Source organism: Miniopterus natalensis, chromosome 12 (genome assembly GCF_054644295.1).
Source record: "Miniopterus natalensis isolate mMinNat1 chromosome 12, mMinNat1.hap1, whole genome shotgun sequence".
Taxonomy (NCBI): domain Eukaryota; kingdom Metazoa; phylum Chordata; class Mammalia; order Chiroptera; family Miniopteridae; genus Miniopterus; species Miniopterus natalensis.
Window position 1 is genome coordinate 9,513,273 of NC_142092.1, and position 19,461 is coordinate 9,532,733.

The following is a 19,461-nucleotide window of genomic DNA, read 5'->3' on the forward strand; positions in this document are numbered from 1 at the left end:
GAAACACAGGCTGTCAGTCTGAACACACATGCAGAACCCAGGACTATGGAAAGCCTGCACATTACAGGAAGCAAACGTAGAAAGGACAAAAAAGAGAAATACTTTTTGTACTGCGTCAAAGCTCCACGACTTCATTCCAGAAAGGGGCAAATGAGACAAGCACTTGCCTCATTTTTCAAGGGAGGCTGGAAGCGCGTTTTGAACACCAGCGGCATGTGCGGTGCTGTGCGCAGAGGCAAAGGGAAGGCTCGTGTCCTCTCAGGACTGCGAGAGGAGCCGGCGGGCCGTGGGGGCTGAAGGACTTTCCCCTCCTCGGTGGAGGGTGGCAGGGCTGGAGGGCCTGCCTGGGTCTAAAGCCCCACATGCCAGGGATGAAACACAGGACGAGAGGCTGCGAGAGCTCTTTAGTCTCATAGTTGGCAGGCTGTGCACCGACAGGAAATATGAGACCACTCACCACAGCACCGACGGTGAGAGCAAAAAACTCGAAATTACCACAATGCCCAGTGGTTAACAAAGGGCTAGAGAGTCAGCTATGAAACGTTCATATCCTGGGATATTCTGCAGCAGTTTAAGAAAAAAGACCTATGTATGTGGGTAACAGAACAAGGCTCAGGATTGTATTATTAAGAGGAAAATAGATTTTAACACATTAGCAGGTATTTTTCTTTCACTCTGCAGCAGGTGCAGACAAATACTTGTAACAGCTTCTGTCAGCCATTCTGGGTCAAAACCGTCAGCCCAAACACAAACTAAATGGGGGCAGGAGGGCGGGCAGGCAAACACTTGTAGAACGAAATCCACGCAGAACCCAAGAAGCCGCTCGCTGCGTGAGGGGCTTTCTGAGTGGGACACTAGCATCGACTGGCCAGAATGTAAGCTCACAGTGTTCGCATGGGCCAAGCACATGAGACGCCCTGGGAGGACAGGAAAAGTGACAGGGAGCTAACATAGACTAGTTTAAGCAAACGGATTATTTTTAGGAAATATAAAAAGTGCTACAGTGAATCGGTGCTACACAGAGCAGCAATATGGAAGTATGCATATATACTTATAAAATTGTTATTTTCTGAAGGATTCACAAGAAAATGCTAGCCGTGATTACCTTAATCAAGAACTACAGTGGTAGGGATGGAATTTTATACTTTTCTAAACAGAAGTTTCCTGTTAAATACTTTTATTTTTAAAAAGATTATGGTTAGCTAAGCAGTGACTAAATAACTGATTTATATCTTATTTATGATTTTCTATATGAAAAAACCCTACTAAAGGTTATTGCAAAACTGGAACACCATGTACAGTAAAAGTATGTGATTAGGGGCCTCTCGAGAAGAATTCTATCCCTCCCTTAGAAATACCTGAGTGGTGAGTAACCAGGGAATGATCTAGAAAAATGAACAGGGAGGGTCATTTGAGTTCAGCTATTCAGGACATGTCCGTTGTCTCTGCTGGATAAAAGAAGTGGGAGCTGAGGGTGTCCCTCCACCAGGAAACAGGAACTGAGTGGGCAGCTCCAGGGGTGGAGCTGGCCTTTGGGACAGGAAAGGGCAGAGTCTGTTTCTGGTGGCTGACAGCCCCAGTTTTCAGAAAATGCTGGCACAGGTGCAGCACCCTCCTACTACCCGCCTAAAAGGAGAGAGCCAGTCTACACAGCTAGCACGTGTGGTTCAAACAGAAAAAAGCAGACGGGGGGTGGGGGGGTGAAGGACAGGAATCCCCAGGGACCGACGTAGACACGTTAGAAACCCACGGGCCATGCGGTGGCTGGAGCTCAGTAGGACTCTTCAAGGCCATAAGGGCAGGAACTTTTCCTCTCAGGGCTGTGGTGAGATTCTGCACAGAAGCAGGGACGCTGTATAGAGCAGAGCCAGAGGGGACACCTAGGTGGCCCTTACGTAGAAATTAGACCAGAGTAAGGAGTGTATGAGGATCCTACTGGTCTCAGAAACATTGCTAATTTAATTCTTACCTCAAGCTATCAGTCTGAGCATCTTCATTTAACATTCACATTTTTGGGGGGTTTGTTTTTGCTTTTAATTCCATGTTTCTCATTCGTAACCAAGCATTCTTGTACTTTTAAAAAATGTCTTAAATTCTTAGTAAAATTAACTTCTGAACACTCTGGCCAATCGTAAGTTTGCGGGGAGGAAAGGTGGGTGTTTCCAGGCTCTGGCTGGTAAAGAGATGGGAACAGGGGACCCTTTGTGGTCTCCAGGGGAGGGTGGCAGCAGTAAGGGACATGGCTGGCCCGGCTCAGAGCCCGGGGGAGAGGAGGGAGCAAGGCAGAGCCAGGAAACCGGAACAAGCTGGGAGGGAGAGTGGGGCTGGCTGTGGGGGCTGCGTCCTTGTCTCGCCTGTCACTTTTTGGGCAAACATTTACCAGGTGCCATAAGGTCTAGGTGACAGTGTCTAACATTGCTGAGTATTTACTATCAGCCAAACAATAGGGAATGGACAATATTCAGCCACTTTAGACGCACAAAAAATGGCAATTTCCTGTGATTCAGCCTACTACAAGTGTTCTAAATGCCTTGCACATACTCATCACATGTATTCCTCACACTCACCTACAAGGTAGAAACCACTGTGTTGCTTTACAGAGAGGAGACTCAAGCTCAGTGTGGCTGCGTAACTCTCTCGGGCCACTTAGCCTGCGGTGGAGTCAGAACTAGACTCAAGTCCAGGCAGGTCGGCTCCCAGGCTTACTCTTATGAACCCCACACTACTCTCCTGGGTTGATACTGAAGACTGACGCTCTGGGGAGAGGTCAGGCCGGCATCCTCAGGTGATGCTTTGGCCAGGAAGCACTGGATTCCCGTCTTTTACTCTGCTGAAAGCCATAACAAATCTCACAGAACCACATGCTCACCCGGTTCCTCTGGTGGGTCACTCCTTGTCCCCAGTCAGGGACAGCTCTCCATCACATCACTAAAAGGCCTCTTTGAAGCTGTGCTGACATCAGTCAGTTCTGAACAGCCCAAATAAAGGGCTCAGTAGGAGCCTTAGGCCAACCAAGAAGAGAATCGCAAGCTCCTCTAAACTCAGGCCTGGGTTCCTGAAACAGCCACCTAATTCCATCCGGTCTCTAGATTCCATCTCTCTGATCACGTGTCATCCCAAGTCTGGGTCACCTTCCCAGAAATCCATTTTTATTATGTCATTCTTGGAACTGAAAGTAGCTCCCACTGCCTGGACGGTCACGTACAAACTCTAGAATTTGGCATCCACTGCTTCGCTTGTCCTTCCCTGTCCACCCCAGGCTCACCGGTCCTCAATGGCTGCCCTCTCCAGTAAGCCCATTCTCATTTAACGCCCATTCCCACATTCGACTCACTACGTACGCCTGCCAGGCTTTGCTCACTGGTTCCCTTCCCTCCGCCTCTTCGCCGGTCTCAGTGCTCTCCCTACTTACCATCCCGGCTCAAGCCGCAAGCTTCCCAATGGCTCCTCTAACATGCCTACCAATATGAAACTCTGGGTTCCTAGAAATCTGAGGATGCAGCCTAGGATTTGTCTAAGTATGTCTTGTGATCAATATTTCAACTCTCCAAATAATATATAAAGCACCTCAGGGATAGAGATCATGCTGTATACAACACTTATTTCAACACTTATCAAGTCCCCACTCAGTGCCAAGCAGTGGGGTGCAGTGGTAAGGAAAACACAGTCCCTACGTTCAAAAGGCCGATGGTCAGGGGAGAGATGTATTAGTTCAGACCATATAAAATTGCTGTCTTTGTAGGTTAAAAATGGTTGAATATTGGAGGTTTAATAATGTTTCATTCTAAAGACAATTATCAAATAATGTAGGGATGGAGGAAAAAGCAGAACAGTTAGGAGCCCCGAGGAGGGCCAGCAGCTCGTCCTGCCAGGGCAGGGCCTGGACTTCTGGAAGGCAAGGATCTCTGTGCTGAGTCAGAACCATTTGGGGTTGTGCAACGAGGGAGGAATGTTCTAAATAAAGACAACATGAGAAAAGGCAAGGAGACGATAAGGAACAGGCAGAAGTAGGTGTTACGGGCTGAATTATATTGCTCTGAATATTGAATTATGTTGCGGTCCTAAGCCCAACACCTGAGACTGCTGCTGCATTTGCAGACAGGGCCGTTAAGGAGGTAGCTAAGTTAAAATAAAGCCAGCAGTTTGAGCCGTAACCCAGTCTGGTTGGTGTCCTTACATAAGAGGACATTAGTATGTACAGAGAGACACTGGGGCTGCCGCACACAGAGGAAAGACCGTGTGAGGACACAGCAGGAAGGTGGCATCTGCAAGCCACGGAGAGAGGCTCCAGAAGAAACCGAACCTGCTGACACCTTGATCCGGGACTGCGAGCCTCTAGAACTGCAGGACAATACATTTCTGTTGTTTAAGCCACATACTAGTCTGTGGGATTTTGTTTGGCAGCCCTAGCAACCTAATACAGTGGGGTTCTATGAAATATTTGGGGTGGCTGGAGAGGGAAGCAAAGAATGGCAAGAGAACAGACTGAAAAACAGGTCGGAGTGACGGTGTGGGGCGCCTTGACTGAATATATTAAGAATCGTGAAGTTTTTCCTGGTGATGAGGGGAAACTTTTAGAGGGTTTTAAGCAAGGAGGTGGCAGAATCATAAGGTGTTTTAGGTACAGCTCCCCGGTGGATGTGCGGAAGATGGATTTGACAGGCAAGATTAAAGGAAGAAAAACCAATGTGGAGGCTGCTGGCCTGGGGCACATAAGCCATTAGGTTCTAAACAGAGAGACAGTGTTAGGGATGAGAAATTGAGAAATACTTAAAGGCAAGTTCACAGTGACGGCTGGAGCCCTCCCTGGAGGGGAGAGGAGAGGTGAGGGAGGAGCTAGAGGACTCCCAGGTTTCTACCTATGACTTCAACACTAGCGGAGGTGAGCAGATGGGATGGGGAGATGGGAGACGCCTACTGGGCAGCCAGGAAGAGATGATTTCAAATGGGCAGCTACGCACTCACAACTGATCTTTAAGAGGGGGCTGGGCTGGGCTGGGCTGGCGACTTGGGACCCTCTGGCACAGAGAGGAGGTGTGACCAGCAGCACCTATGCCCCACTCATATCCTGTGGGACTTTTATCACCTGTGTGCACATCAGCTCTTGGCATGTTCTCTGAGACTCTCTGTCAGATGTGGCCCTCAGGTTGCCTAAGCCTGGTTTGCCCGTGAACTCTAGAGCCAGAAGTACCCGGAATGTACATCTCTCCAGGCAATGACGACGGGGCAGGGGTATTCACACTCTGGGCCCCTTGCCCCAATGGGAACAGCTCTGAGGCTGACCCCTAATGCCTCCTGAGCAATCCTGCATAACCGGGCTTGATAGCATGACACCCAGCTTGGCCTTCCTCCCCTCCTTCTCACTTCCACTTCCCCTTCCGTTTCCCCTCCTGAGAATACTTCCTAATAATCTTTCACATGACTCTTGTGTGAGGGTCTAATCTGGGGAAGCCCAGCACAGTCAGGGGATGTAAATGAGACCACTCCAGGAGGACACACGGCCAAGAGGAGAGCCTCTGGGGACACCAGCTCTGGAGAGGCAGGCGGCCTCTCCAACAGCAGACAGCCAAGAAGACAGAGGAAGGATGGCAGAGGGCGACAAGGAGAACCAGGGAGGGCCAGGTGGCAGAAAGCCCCAGCAAGCAAGAGCCACCAGTGGTACCAAATCAGGCAGAGGGGCCAATGAAGCAGGAATTAAAATGCGTTTATAGAATCCAGTGCTCACAGGGCACAATGATCTCAGGAAAAAACAGCTTCCCTGGGCTTGTGATCCCGGTCCCTGGCCCACAGGATGACAGAGTCACCCTCGCTTGCACACAGATCCTCCCTTGACATCTTCCTCATGGACAGCGGGTTTTAAATAGATACATTTAAATTCTAGTTTCGCCTCTAGAATTAGAGCTGTATCTGTAACTGTATGAAGACTGACGGCATCCGAGAGGTCAGGGTAGACGCGGAGGCTCATGTGCTCCTAGAATGGAAAGAACAGGCCTCAGGCCTCAGTCTTCCCTGTGGGGCAGGAGGCAGGAGGACAGGGCAGTGGGGCCAGTGGAGACGGAGGTGAGGTGCTGGGGAGCCCTCGGGCCCAGGCTGGAGGAGCATGGAGAAGACTGAACCTCTGAGCCAGGGGTGGGCGGCATGTGACACAAGGGACTTTAAGGCAGCCTCGTGGGGCTGCGAATGGATGTGTTCCCACACGTGGGTGGGAAAAGACTGCTATGTTCTTCAAAGATGAGAAAGAAAAAAATTTGAGAAAAACTTTAGAGGTGAAAGCTTTGTGCATATTAGAGAAGGTTTACACATGGAGTTTTTAAAAATCCTCACTGGAGGATATGTTTTTATTGATTTTAGGGAGAGAGGAAGAGAGGAAGGGAGAGAGGGGGAGAGAGAAACATCAACATGAGAAAGAAACATCGATCAGTTGCCTCTCCAACCCACAGAGCACCCGGCCAGGGCTACACGTGGACTTTCAGCTCTGCAATCTCACTGTAGCTCAGGCACGTGTGAAGGCAGAGCTCAGGACGCACGCTTCACTTCGGCTACAACAGAGCGGCACGCAGGGTTTGCCCTGTTATGATGGGATGCCTCTGTGACCGGGGTGAGACACTCACAAGATGCCTGCCTCTCCCAGAGCTGTGTGGACTGGAGGCAGCAGCAAGGACAGAGTTACACCAGGCTTTGGGCTTGTCAGAGCCTCCCCAACGTGATAGAGTTTAATGTTTTTTTCAGCACAAGCTTGACTTTAACAACGAATCCAGAAAAAAGGGGGCGTGACAATAAATCACAACAAAAACCAACAGAGATCTCTTCTGACTCCATCACTACAGCTCTTCTACCCCACCAGCCTGTCAGAGTACCTAAAAGCACTGAGAGAGATGCCAGAATCCAGCTGTGCCCTGGGGACAGAGGCACCAGAGCCTTTCGGAAGCCCCTGCCCCCTTCCCGCCAGCGTCTTCCCTGGCAGGAGTCCGGGCTCTGCCCTGGCCCAGAGGGAAGGTGGGGGAGCGGAGAAAGTGAAGCTGAGGCGCCGGGCAGGGTCGAGCAAGACAGTGACAAGCTCAGCTGTGCCTAGTGCACAGCCTGCCCAGGGCGGGTGGAGAGGAGAGGGAGGGTCTGCAGAGAGCCACTGGGGTCTCATCTACGGGAAAGGCAGCTTTAATAATTAACAATGAGAAAAGGCCCAGAGTCAGCAATGCGACCCCAGGCACTGTGAAGTCTGAGCAGAGCTCCTGGCCTCAGCAGCCCGCAGCACACCGCACGCCCAGCACGGAAGGCCAGGAGGTGGGGGAACACGAAACCGCAACCAGAGGAAACCGCCAGCCTCGCCCATCTAAGGCGCATGCGGTGGGGGCCACGATTCACCGCTGGTATATGGGTACATGGAACGCACACACGGGTAACAGTTCCTATAAATTACTGAAATTAGCAGGTCGGAGCCAAACAAAATTGTAGCTTTCCCCTTCGCACTTTAACACTCCAGCATCTGTAACCAACACAAGGTTTTCTTCCCCCCCACCCGGTAGTTACTGAAACAAATCTGACACGTGCCGTCGTGTGTAAAAGCACAAGGATGCTTGGTCCAAGGGTACCTTTTTTTACCCCGACCTTCACGTCGTCCCCCAGTTCAAGATATGTGTGGTATTTTTATTTTAATACAAGTAAATGTGACATCAAGTTTCTTGAAGGCAGGGAGATGGTTAGCGGAAGATGACGTCTCCCCCGCTCTGCTCCTTTATCAGCTGTATGACACTGGACACCTTGGTCAGTCTTTCTGAGCCTGTCATCGCAGGGAAAATGTTCAGTAGGCAGCAGGGGAGGTGGGAAGGGGCTGGCCAGGGAGGTGGGGGGAAGCCAGGGAGAGTGTGACACAGCAGCAACGGGGAGAAAGCGCTGTTAGGAGGGAGTGCTTGGCCAGGGTGCAAGCTGCTTTAAGGGTGGGCGAGAGGTTTCCACAGCACCTGGCGGCAGGGAGGCGCGCTTCACGACACAGACCCAGACTTCTAAACTGCTCGCTTCATCATTCCAAGACCATGCAGTCTCTTAAAAGAAAACACACACCATAGCATCTTTGGTCACTGTGTTGTTTTAAGAGACTTCTTTACCAAGGCCTTATTTGCATATTAAGACAAAGTCAAGCCCGAGAACAAAATTTTACAACTCCAATTCCTCCTTTCACTCCGAGTCATCTCTAGGTTCTGTGTGTCCAGGGAAGAGAGAATTCTAAAAGATGGGAGTAAACTAAACCCAGACCATGTAGTCTGGGGCAGGTTCAGAAACATCGCCTCTTCATTGTGAGTGCCTCTGGTAACAGTATTTCCCGTAAGGGTGTGCAACAAGTCTTGCAAATGCAGTCATTTCACGGTTAGCCTAAATTTAGGCAAATATGATTTCTGAATACAAAAACAAAGGGAAATACAGGCCACAGTAAGCCTTCTAGCACACGGGTCTAAAAAGTGTCTTCTTCCTCCAGGCTCCATACACGAAGGCAAAGCTGGGCTGCCCACAGCCCCGTGGAGTAGCAGTAAGTCCCTCACCTGTGTGCTGACTTCCCAGCATGCAGGCTGACTGCTGCAAGCTGGAAACACATGTCATCCCTGGCGTTAATCATGATGCCCACCCCCCACCCCCAGGGCTGTGGTCATGCAGAACTGAGGCATCAGAGGGACTCAGACACTTGGAGAAGGAAGAAACCCAGCCGAGAGGTGACAGGGTCGGCACAGCTATTACACAGTCGCATAGGAGCAGGTGCCTGTGTCAGCCGCCCTAAAACAAACCTCTCTGACGTTCAGCTCCTTCCCCTCTGAGCACAACCTCCTCACAAAGTCCATACACACTGTCTCCACTTCCTGACCACCCATCCACTCTCCTACCAACCCCAACATGGCTATGCCCCCCCCATAAATAAGTGCACGCATGTCAAGATCACAGCCTCTGCACATGGCCCCACCTCTCTCCCTCCCGTTCACACCCTCTGCAGCATCCCACACCCACGCCCGCCTTCTTCACGTTCTTTCCCGGCTGCTGGTGTCTGCATTTTCTCTACACTAATTCCCCCAGCTCCTCTGCTGGCTCCTCAGCTTCCTTCCAACCCCTTCTCTCACACTCCTCTATCCCTGGTGATTTCAAGGTGCTCAGATTTTAAAGTATTTATAGGCCACAGGTTCTAATCTTTCCAATGAGCTCCTCACTTGTAGACCCCACTGAGTTCTCCATATTGAACAGCTACTTGGGCATCTCAACTTGAATACATGCAAAATGGAAATCTTTTTTCCTCCAAAGCCTGCCCCTCTCAAAGTCTGTGCTGTCTCACCACATGGTACTATCACCTGCCAGCCACGCAAGTCAGAAGCCTACAAACCATTCTGGCCACTCTCATCTCCTCTTCCCCACATTCAGTCCACCTGAGACCTGCCAGTTCCACTGCCAAACATGTCTCAAATAGGCCTGCTTCCTGAGCCTGTCACTGCCACCACCAGGACAGTTTCTGTGGCGATTGCAGCATTCTAACCCAGCTCCTCCTCTCTGTAAGCTGCCTGCATCCACCCCACGCAACAGCCAGAGCAGCATGTGAACCCACAGGACAGAGCGTGAGCCTTCCCTGCTCAAGGCCCTGGGGCAGCTTCCTTGCACTTGAAGCAAGGCCCTCAGCCTGGCCCCTACCTGTTCTCCCTGCCCTCCCGACCACACTGCCCTCCTTTCTGCCCCTCCACACCAGCATGCCAAGCCCTTTCCTACCTCAGGGCCTTTGAGCCTCCCCCAGAGCCATTACCAACTCCTCACTATAAACCACTGTGTTCCCTCCGCCCTGTTTCTCTCAGCACTGTAAGTAGCTGTGCACGGGGCAGCGACCCTGCTAGGTAGAAGCTTCGGATACGCAGGGCCCCTGCCTACGTGGGTGGAGCTGTCCACTAGCAGAGTGAACAGATGCGGGAACAAGGTGCCGGTGGGGACTGCAGAGCTCTGGCTCGGGCTCTCCCGACAGTGGATGAGTCAGCGCTGCTGGCAGTGTGAGTGTGTGAGCTGGGACTTCGCCGAGGGAAAAGCAGCCACCCCACGCTGCCCTGAAGCACGAACACGCGGGTCCAGGGTCAGGCTGGGCCTCCGGTTCCCTCACACCTGGGCCTCCACGGGCAGTCACTGCGGAGTGGGGTGTTTATTTAAAAACATCGAGAACAGGGAATCAAGTCCAGCTGGCTCCTGCCCAGGAGGTACACTGGCCTTGGGGGCTGCCATCTAATTGCCATCTGAAGTGGGGGCAATTCCTGGATGGCCACCTTCCCACCTGTCTGACTGCAGAATCCAAACTCTTGGCTGTAGCCCAGAGGGGGCAGGATGAAAGCTTCTGTTGCCATAGCAACCACAGTGCTCCTGGGGCCTAGACTGGAGGTTTCAGATAAACAACTATTCAGAGAAGTGAAGCAAAGGAGCAAAGCAGAGAGAGACAAAAATGGAAAAAAGGCAAGAAGTAATCCTACAAGTGCTGCAAGTCGCACTCTACAAACAAAACGCAGGAGCTGGGAGTAGGATCCTCCCACCGGAGTGGCCTCCTGCTGGGCTGTATCCCGAACAAAAGGCCCATTGACACAAACATCTGTTACTACTAAACACTTAGGAATCAATATTTTCCTAAAGGGCTTTTTTTCCCCTTTTGGCTTTAAAGGGTAACTGCCTGCCAGGCTACCAAACCCAACCTTCTCCACGTCCCCAGCCACCACATGAAGCCACTATTAGAACTTCAAACGAAGAATTGGGTCCCGGAAATGGCCTTGTGCTAGTTTTTTCCTTAGTAGAGACACCAGGAAAATGTCAGAAGGCGAATCCAAACCCACACCCTGTGTGACTTCAAACATAACAAGCACATCCCTGGGAGGATGAGTAACCTGGTCCAATTTAATTAAAAAGGAAGCAGCAGATCTGATACATGGCTAAATGTGTGGACGGAAAGGAGGAGATGGAGGGAGGGGAGGGAGAGGAGGGAGGGGAGGGAGAGGAGGGAGGGGAGGGGGGAGGGAGGAAAGAGAGGAGGGAGGGAAGGGGGCAGGGAGAGGAGGGAGGGAAGGGGGGAGGGAGGAAAGAGAGGAGGGAGGGAAGGGGGCAGGGAGAGGAGGGAGGGAAGGGGGGAGGGAGGGGAGGGGGGAGGGAGGGGAGGGAGGGGAGAGGGGAGAGAGGGGAGGGGGAAGGGGGAGGGAGGGGAGGGAGGGGAGGGAGGGGAGGGGAGGAGAGGGAGGGGAGGGGGGAGGGAGGGGAGGGGAGGAGAGGGAGGGGAGGGGGGAGGGAGGGGAGGGGGGAGGGAGGGGAGGGAGGGGAGGGGAGGAGAGGGAGGGGAGGGGGGAGGGAGGGGAGGGAGGGGAGGGGGAAGGGGGAGGGAGGGGAGGGAGGGGAGGGAGGGGAGGGGGGGGAGGGGGAGGGAGGGGAGGGAGGGGAGGGAGGGGAGGGGGAAGGGGGAGGGAGGGGAGGGAGGGGAGGGAGGGGAGGGAGGGGAGGGGGAAGGGGAGGGAGAGGAGGGAGGGGAGGGGAGGGGGAGGGAGGGGAGGGGGAGGGAGAGGAGGGAGGGGAGGGAGAGGAGGGAGGGGAGGGAGGGGAGGGAGAGGAGGGAGGGGAGGGGGGGAAGGGGGGAGGGAGGGGAGGGAGAGGGATCAGCCAGTGCTTTACCTCAACACCTGCAGCTGCTCCGGGGAGTTCCGCACCTCGTCCTGGAGGCGCCGCCAGTGCAGGCAAGCCCGCAGCTCCTGCAGTTCCTGGGCCTCGTGGGGGGCCAGCTGCTTAAGCCACAGACACACAAACACACATGCACAAAACATAGTCACTGTTGTCCTTATGCAAGGTCAGAGCCACCTTATGAAGCAGCTGGCTTTATTTCAGGGGGGATGGTAAAGACAGCCTCCCCGCTGCACCTTGCGCCCCATCAGAAAAGGCAGGAGGCCAAAGGGACCTCTTAGGTACTCAAAGGAAGAACCAGCTTTCACTGTCTTGCTGCCTCTTGGGAGGCACCCCCTGGCCCAGGAACCCTACCCCGCCCTAGAGAGAGCAGGCTCCCCGAGGGGCCATTTCCACTCTGATTCCACCAGGCCCTTTCCTGCTTTGTGTTTCTGCACAGGGTGCGGGAGGTCCCTCCACTTACTCCGTTTCCCCAGCCCTCAGTTTTGTTAAGGGCTGTTTACTGTGGAGCCTGCTAATGCAACCCAGATGATTCTGTTTGCATATAACCAGAAACAGTGCAGAGCCTGGATTCACTGTGTGGAGGAGGCCCTGCACCTGCCCTGCTGGTCAGACCAGCCTCTGTCACTCGTGCTCACCAGGTCCCATGGCTATCCTCTCCACAAGAGAGGCCGCAGAACCTCCACTGGGGAGGGAATGTCAGTGCCTAGACACAGTTCCAGAAATTAAGGTCTTTAATGGTTCATTCAACAGATATTTACAGAGTCTCTGCTAGGCCCTGGGGACATTATGGAACAGCCCCTACACCATGAAGTCTGGCAGGTGGAGGGTGGTGGCAGTGGTGGGGGCGGGGGTGGACTCAGAGCACAGTGATAATAGAGGGGAATGAAGGAGCTGAAAGCCCCCTGGCCAACCAGCGTGGTCAGAAGGCTTTCCTGAGAAGGCGGTAGGAGCTGAGCTGGCCTCGGGGACAGCAGGAGTCAGCCTGGGGGAGGAATTTCAGGAAGAGGGAAAGCATGTGCAAGGCTCCTGGGGCCTGGAAAGAGCCTAATGTGTTTAGGGAATGAATGGCAGGGACGCGGTCAGCTGAGGAACAGGCTGCCATGGGAGAGGGGCAGAGGCCAGATGATCAATGGACTTTGTATGTACCATTGTTATGGACTGAGTTATGTACCCTCCCCCCAAATTCATAAATTAAAGCTCTAACCTCAAATGTGACTGTATTGGAAACGGGGCTTTTAAAGAGGTAATTAAGGGTAATAAGGTCATAGAGGTGGGGCCCTAATTCAATAGGAGTGAGTCCTCAGAAGAGGAAGTGACGCCAGCTTTCTCTTTCCACGTGCGCACAGAGGGAGGGCACAGTGAGACGGGGCTGTCACCAAGCCAGGGCAGAGAGAAATCAAGCCTGTCAGCGCCTTGGTCCTGGACTTCCAGCCTCCAGAACTGTGACAAAACGAATGTCTGCTCAAGCCCCCAGCCTGTGGCATTTTGTTATGGCAGCTGGGCTGCTAGGACACCTGTGAAGGAGTTTAGACTTTATCCAGGTTGATGACAAGGTATACGATTCATTCTTGCCACTAACTCACTTCACCTCTCCCTGCAGAATGCCTCTCGGAGCAGAATGCCAATCTCTACCTCCTTGCTCAGGGATTTCGCACTCCCCGACTCTGCCACGCTCGCCAATGCTCGGTGCTGCACAGTGACCCATGCGGCCTCACTCCCTCTTCCCTGGGGGATCCAACTGCTGCCCAGGAGAGTCAGGGAGGCGGCCCACCCTTCCCTGCCCCGAAGAGCACCCCTCTACTGCTTCTTGGAAGGTCTGCCTCAGGCACTCGTCAGGGACCAGCAGGAGCTCAGTCTCACTTACCCTTCAAGGAAGGGGTCAGAGTGAGGGACATGCTCTGGAAATATTTCCAAGCTTTGTGCTGATTCTAGAACGGCCTCTCTGCCTGGTGGGGGGTGATCTGGACCACCCCCACGCCAGGCCAGGGGAAAAGCAGGGACAGAGAAGCCTCAGCTCCTACTTCCCTCTGAGCTCATGTCAGAAGTCACCTCCTGTAAGGAGACTCCCTGGGTCCTCCTAGTCCTGGCCTCTCCCGCCTTCGGACTGGCAGCATTTGGCGTTTACCTCTCTTTCGTGATTTATTTTCTTCTTCCTTCCCGGGGTGCTTCCCTGATCTCCTCCACTAGACTATGACCTCTTTCAGAGCTGGGCTGTCTTAGTCATCCTGCTGCCCCTACAGATGGCGCACAGAACAGACACACGGAAGGTGTGCCCTGGGAGAGGCAGCCAGGCCAGCTTGGTGCCTGCGACGGTGGAGATGGACGCAGTCAGGGCAGGTAGAGGTGGGACCCATGCAGAGACGCAGGAGACCCAGAAGCTCAGGCAGGGGGGAGGGTAAAAGACCAGTGCTCTCTGGGGGTGCAGGAGAAAAAAGGACAGATGCCTGAAATATATTCGTGATTACCAAGAACAGCACACATCTGACTGTGTCAGGATGGAAGCACCCGGGAAGAGATGGGGGCAGGGGCGCATGTACATGAAGCCCATTTAACCCTTGCGGAATGCCTACACGTGCCAGGCACGGTGCTAGGCTCATTTACACGTTACCCTATTCCGCCTGCAGGGTAAGCATTCTCACACCCATTCTATACATGAGGAGGCTGAGGCTCAGGGAGGCTGGTGAACAGCAGAGCTGGGACCCCAAACCTGCTCAGACCCTGAATCCAGCCACCCCCCCTCACCTGCCATGTGGCCTCGCCCCACGGAACTCTCTGTGGCAGGGGACACAGACCTGCACACTGCTTGCTCCAGAGGGGCAGACGGCTGAGCAAGACACAGCTCTACTTTGAAAAAGTAGTCTGGTTGTGAGGATAGAGGAAAGACAAAAAAAGTGGGGGAGAAAGAGGTAAGTTAGTGCCAAAAACTGCGGAATTCAAAGTTCCTAGAAGAGTAGTGGTGAACTGGGAGTTGAACGATCAGTCTGGGCTTCCCTGAGCTAGTTGGTGAAAAATAAACAGGATTTCAACACGCAGAAGGAATCTGAACAAAATCATCCAGGTATGCACAGACTTGGGAACTTAGAAAATGTTCAGCAGTCAAGTGTGTAAGGGGTGGAAATGGGAGGGAAGGAAGGGACCAAATATTCGGAACTAGAAAATAAGCAGGAAGTAGTTTAGCTGCCAAATCCTCATTACAACTGGTGGCCAATTCTCTAAAGCAGAGGTTATACTGGGAAAGTGCTGACCAGGTCTGGCCTCTGGGCATGTTGCGTTTACATATTTTTTAAATTAGTAAATTTCACAGAAAAATCCAAATTTATAACTTTGGTTAAAAAACTAGGAGTCTAGGCTATCTTGAGCCCTCCCTTCCACATGACAAGTGGTGAGAGCTGAGGACCAGCTGCCGTTCGCCACAGTCCTCCCCATTCCCTAATCTTCAACACCAACTGCTTCATTCTTTACTGGCCAGCAGACATGAGATTATGGCTTCTGATTTAACTTAATATCTCATTATTTAACAAAACACGGTCCATGTCACCACAACCACACCCACAAAGGGGAGCCTGAGTAGCCACAGCACAACCTTTTCTGCAAGTCTTTGCTCAAATGTCCCCATATCAGAGGCCTTCTCTTGGAGCCTCTAAAACAGACCCCCACTCTATCTAGCTTCACTTTCCTCACAGTACTCCCCACCCGCCACGTTACGGATGTGTGTGTGTGTTTGCTGGCCGTCTCTCCTATGGCTGCATGTGAACCCCACAGGGCCCGGGGACGCCCCTCTCATCACATAGCTGCCTCTCAGCTGCCCAGTGCACAGTGAGCCCTCGGTACACATCTGTTGAATGAACAAATGACTGTGATTTGAACTTGACTGCAGGGAGTGAAATGGTTCGGTCACTTTAAACCTACCTGCTGGGCTCTGGCCCAGAATACATCTTCCAAGTGAGTGGCAAACCCTTCGCTCAGCCACTCCTCCGTCCAGTCACGGGCGCCGATGGCAAGGCCAAACCAGGCGTGAGCGATTTCATGGCAGAGGCGGGTCCCGCAGAGATGGCTGCCTCCGGTCACGGCGCTCTGCGAGAGGAAGACGATGTGTGGGCTGCGGAGAATGGAGGAGAAAACAGTCTTGTTAGAGCTCGCCCCGCGGCGGCCCCGCGGGCGGCCTTCGCAGCCTGCGCCTGCTGTTACGGTGTGCGTGCTAGATCATGACCGGGGTTCAGCTCAGATGCTTTTAGAAACACATAAAGTGGCAGTTTACATTTCTGGCAGCGGTTCAAGTTGCCGTTTTTGCCAAGCAGTTGTCTCCGTCATCAAACGCTATTACCTATAATAAGTAACCTGCACCCCAGTTTTACACTGAAGAAATTACAAGGCAATGGAAGCATTTACTCAGAAATCTGGATGTAAAAGAAGAGCAGGTGTGAGAATGCGAAGTCCCTGCTGTCAAGAGATGATCAAAGAAGACCCTTCAGCCAAAAATCCGAGCGGCTTACAAACAAATTGGGGAGTCATGCAGAAGGACAGAGAAAGCAGAGAAGAATGGAACCGAAAATTTTCCATTTCAGACAGGCTGGTTACAGAGTTAGCAAACTAACAGGTGCCACAATGGGCGGCTTTTCCAAGACACCCAGATAAAAGTTGGGTCTCCGTAAGGCAAAGATTGCCAATGGTACCATCTCCTATCTGTAGATGCTTACATATTCACATGGCATAAGAAAATTATGGCGAGAGAGAGACAGAGAGAGACGGAGAGAGAGGAGGGAGTTAACCCACCCAGGTGTGCAAACGGCCCCAGGGCTGGCACCAGCCATGGAGATTTATCTAATCTCATTTTCCATACTTTGTTTTGAAACCCAAAATACCATGATTAGAACTGCAGAGATGAAATGGGAGGGAGGGAGGGAGGGAGGGAGGGGGGAGGGAGGGAGGCTGAAGAGAGAACAGGCAAACGGATTACCTCCTATGCTCCCACTTTCGGCATTTCTCATTACCCAGGGCTTGTTTACAGTCTTACTAATGAAGAATTTGCTCTTTAACAAATCTCTCCTCCATCAATTGAACAAAAACAGTTGTGAAACCTCCCAAATTAAGAAACTGTACACACTGGTTTCCTCCTTCAAAAGCCACGTGTGCGCCATCGCGTCGGCTCCGCACAAGCCAGGACTGCCTCCAGGTCTGTCCTCCGCCCCCACGGCCACCAGTAGAGAAAACCCCACCTGTGTTCCTCTTGCACAACATCACCCATTCAGCTCAGAGAGCCCAACTGAAATCACCGAGTCGGTGCCAAAACAGACAGCTTTTATGTGAAATAATAACAGGGCAGACTCGCAAATGAAAAAGCGTCTGCCAGGCTCTCAGCAGAATCCACCAGAAACCCCAGATAATAAAAGTATGGTGGGGGCATCTAGGACAAGGGGACACCCACAGAAGTTCAGAGCACTAATTCAGAAAAAAAAGGGGGGGGGAGGAGGAAGGAAGGAAGCGAGGGAGGAAGGAAAAGGGGAAGGGAAGGAGGGAACTGAGAGGCACAGGAGCTAAACCGTTCTCTGACTGAGAAGTGCCCTGTGGAGAAGACGGACTGCCACCTGGCTCTGTCAGTGAGTGACCCCTGGCTCTGGCATGTGCAATGCTGCAAAGAAAAGCCACAGAAATGTACCAAGTAAATAACATTCCAGACATACTGTTGGCAGCACTTCGCCCTTTGGGCTAAAACAAAACACAAGTAACATGAGGCCTTACACACAGGCTCAAAGACAAGCCTGCACCAGAGGGGTCTGCCGGCCAGAGACCCAGACGGTGCACCGGTTACAGAGGCTCTAGGGCTGACCGGCTGCTCCACCCGGGAAGGTTACACAAGCTGATGACTGTTCCTGAAGAAAAAGCCTGCCCTGTCCTGTGACCCGATCACTGTTTTGTCCCAGTGGGGAAGCCTATCCAAGGCCCATTTATGCAAATATCAAAGTCTGCGAAGGCCAAAGGAATGCACAAAAGCAGCTGTGTGTGTTTGCGGTGGCGGTGGGGGTGGAACTGTGTTCCCTGCCCTTTAGTGTCTCCCCTCCAGCAGTCTGTCTCCACCAGACCTCCTTCCCCACCTGCCAGTAACTTGGGAGACACAACCCTGGCTGTGGTGTGGCTTGGTGGGTTCAGGACAGGCCCCGGCATTGCTGGAATCCCATCTAAATTCCCACTTCCCATCCTTAGTCCCTTCTTCTTGGCCGGGGAAAAATGTATTTCCTGCTGTCCTCTGGGAAAGACCGACGCTGACACCCCCCCCCCACAGGAAGGAAGGCCCTTCAGTGCACATGGCTGGCCCTCCTGCTAGTGGTGGGAGAGCATGGGCCTTGCCCTGAGAGGCAGGCTCCGGCTCACGCCAGGCCCCAAGCGCTCCTGCAGGGGGGCTCACGGGGCGGGCTTTCTGCGGGGTGCCCCAGGGTTATAGTTCCTCACGAAGAAAGTGGCTTTTCTTAAAACTAAATTAAAACATAGATGAGATTTTAATAACCTGTCTCAAGGGTTAACAAAATTCTGACATAAAAGCACAACAGAATATTCTTTCAAGGATAATTTCCTTCTTTCCTTTTGACCCTAAATATCAGAATTTCTCAAGTTAAGTAGAATTTTTAAACGGCCTTTTTCAACAGTGAGTGAAGAAAAGTATAATGTTCGTAAATTCACTTCACGGAGTGGTATTAAGTATTCCTTTACCCAGAGAGGATCTACTGCATGCCCACCTTCAAAACACAATGGATGGTTTAAATTTTCCACGCCTACCTTAACCTTGATTTATAAGTTTCACCCCTGGCTCCCCACACATCCCGGTTCTCAGAATCTATTCATGGCCCTAATCAGCCAGCAGTTCATCAGTCTCCACGCTGACAGGGCCCATTTGAAAACAGGTTTCCTTTTTTCTTTTTCCCCCCTGAAAGGGCCTGTGTCAAATGCCTCTAAAAATGCCAAACTGTCAATTCATCATCCTGACAGAGGATGGAAGAAAATCACTAGGATGACATCTTCATCCTAAAAATGGTGGTGCTTTTTAAATCACAGAGTTTATCATTTTTCCCAAATAAGAGACGGGCAGGAAAATAATATTTTCAGCACTCAGAAAGCACCAGGCCTCTTGCTTGTGTTCTCTTTGGCTGCAAGCGGAGGAGGAGCACATGGGGCAGAGCGGGGCCGGCGACAGCAGGACACGTGCTCTCATTCTTTCCCGGGAGACCACCAGCGGGGCTGCCTCCCCACAACGGCCACGTGGTATTGCTTGTCTGTCGCCCTGGCCCTCTGAGATTAAAAATATCATTTCTGGTCTGAAAACAGTTTCTTAAGACGGTTCCTAAAAGCTGCCTCCCCACCCAGAATAGAAGGCTGGGACCGTTAACTGGAAAGATGCTTCTACCAGAGAGGAAGGAGAGCCTTCGTGGCTCGCGGGAGTCGCTCCAACCCCGTGGGAGGGATGCAGTTTGGAGCGGAAATGAAGAATTTCATCAGATCTTAAGCAGGGGCCGGCTGTGATTTATTTCTGCTTTGTCTAGGGAGACGTGACCAGCGTGGGCCATCTTGCTGCTCAGCACTTATCTGCTCGGGTCCCGGCTGCTGCCTCAGCTGGTCCGGGCAGCCTGCGGGTGGGACCAGACGCACAGGAAATGGCCTTTGGTTCAGGACAAGAAGAGCCCTGGGCTGCCCCACCCGTTACACTGGAGCAGATGCCAGTTCCCCTCAGGGGAAGCGATTCACTTTTTATACAGATCCCCGGGAGATGCGTCCAGGAAAGAGACTTATATTCATCAACGTTTGAACTTT

The 19,461-nt window shown here is 52.4% G+C and overlaps 1 protein-coding gene across 1 annotated transcript in view; it reads right to left on the reverse strand.

Annotated features, from left to right (window-relative positions):
• The window catches only part of AOPEP (aminopeptidase O (putative)), a 296,713-nt gene that overhangs the window by 142,124 nt on the left and 135,128 nt on the right, over positions 1-19,461 (reverse strand). The window contains exons 6-7 of the mRNA XM_087822613.1: positions 15,571-15,760; positions 11,653-11,759 (exon numbers count right to left, since the gene is read on the reverse strand). Coding sequence (XP_087678739.1) covers positions 11,653-11,759; positions 15,571-15,760 — 297 coding nt within the window. The remainder of the gene's footprint in view (positions 1-11,652; positions 11,760-15,570; positions 15,761-19,461) is intronic.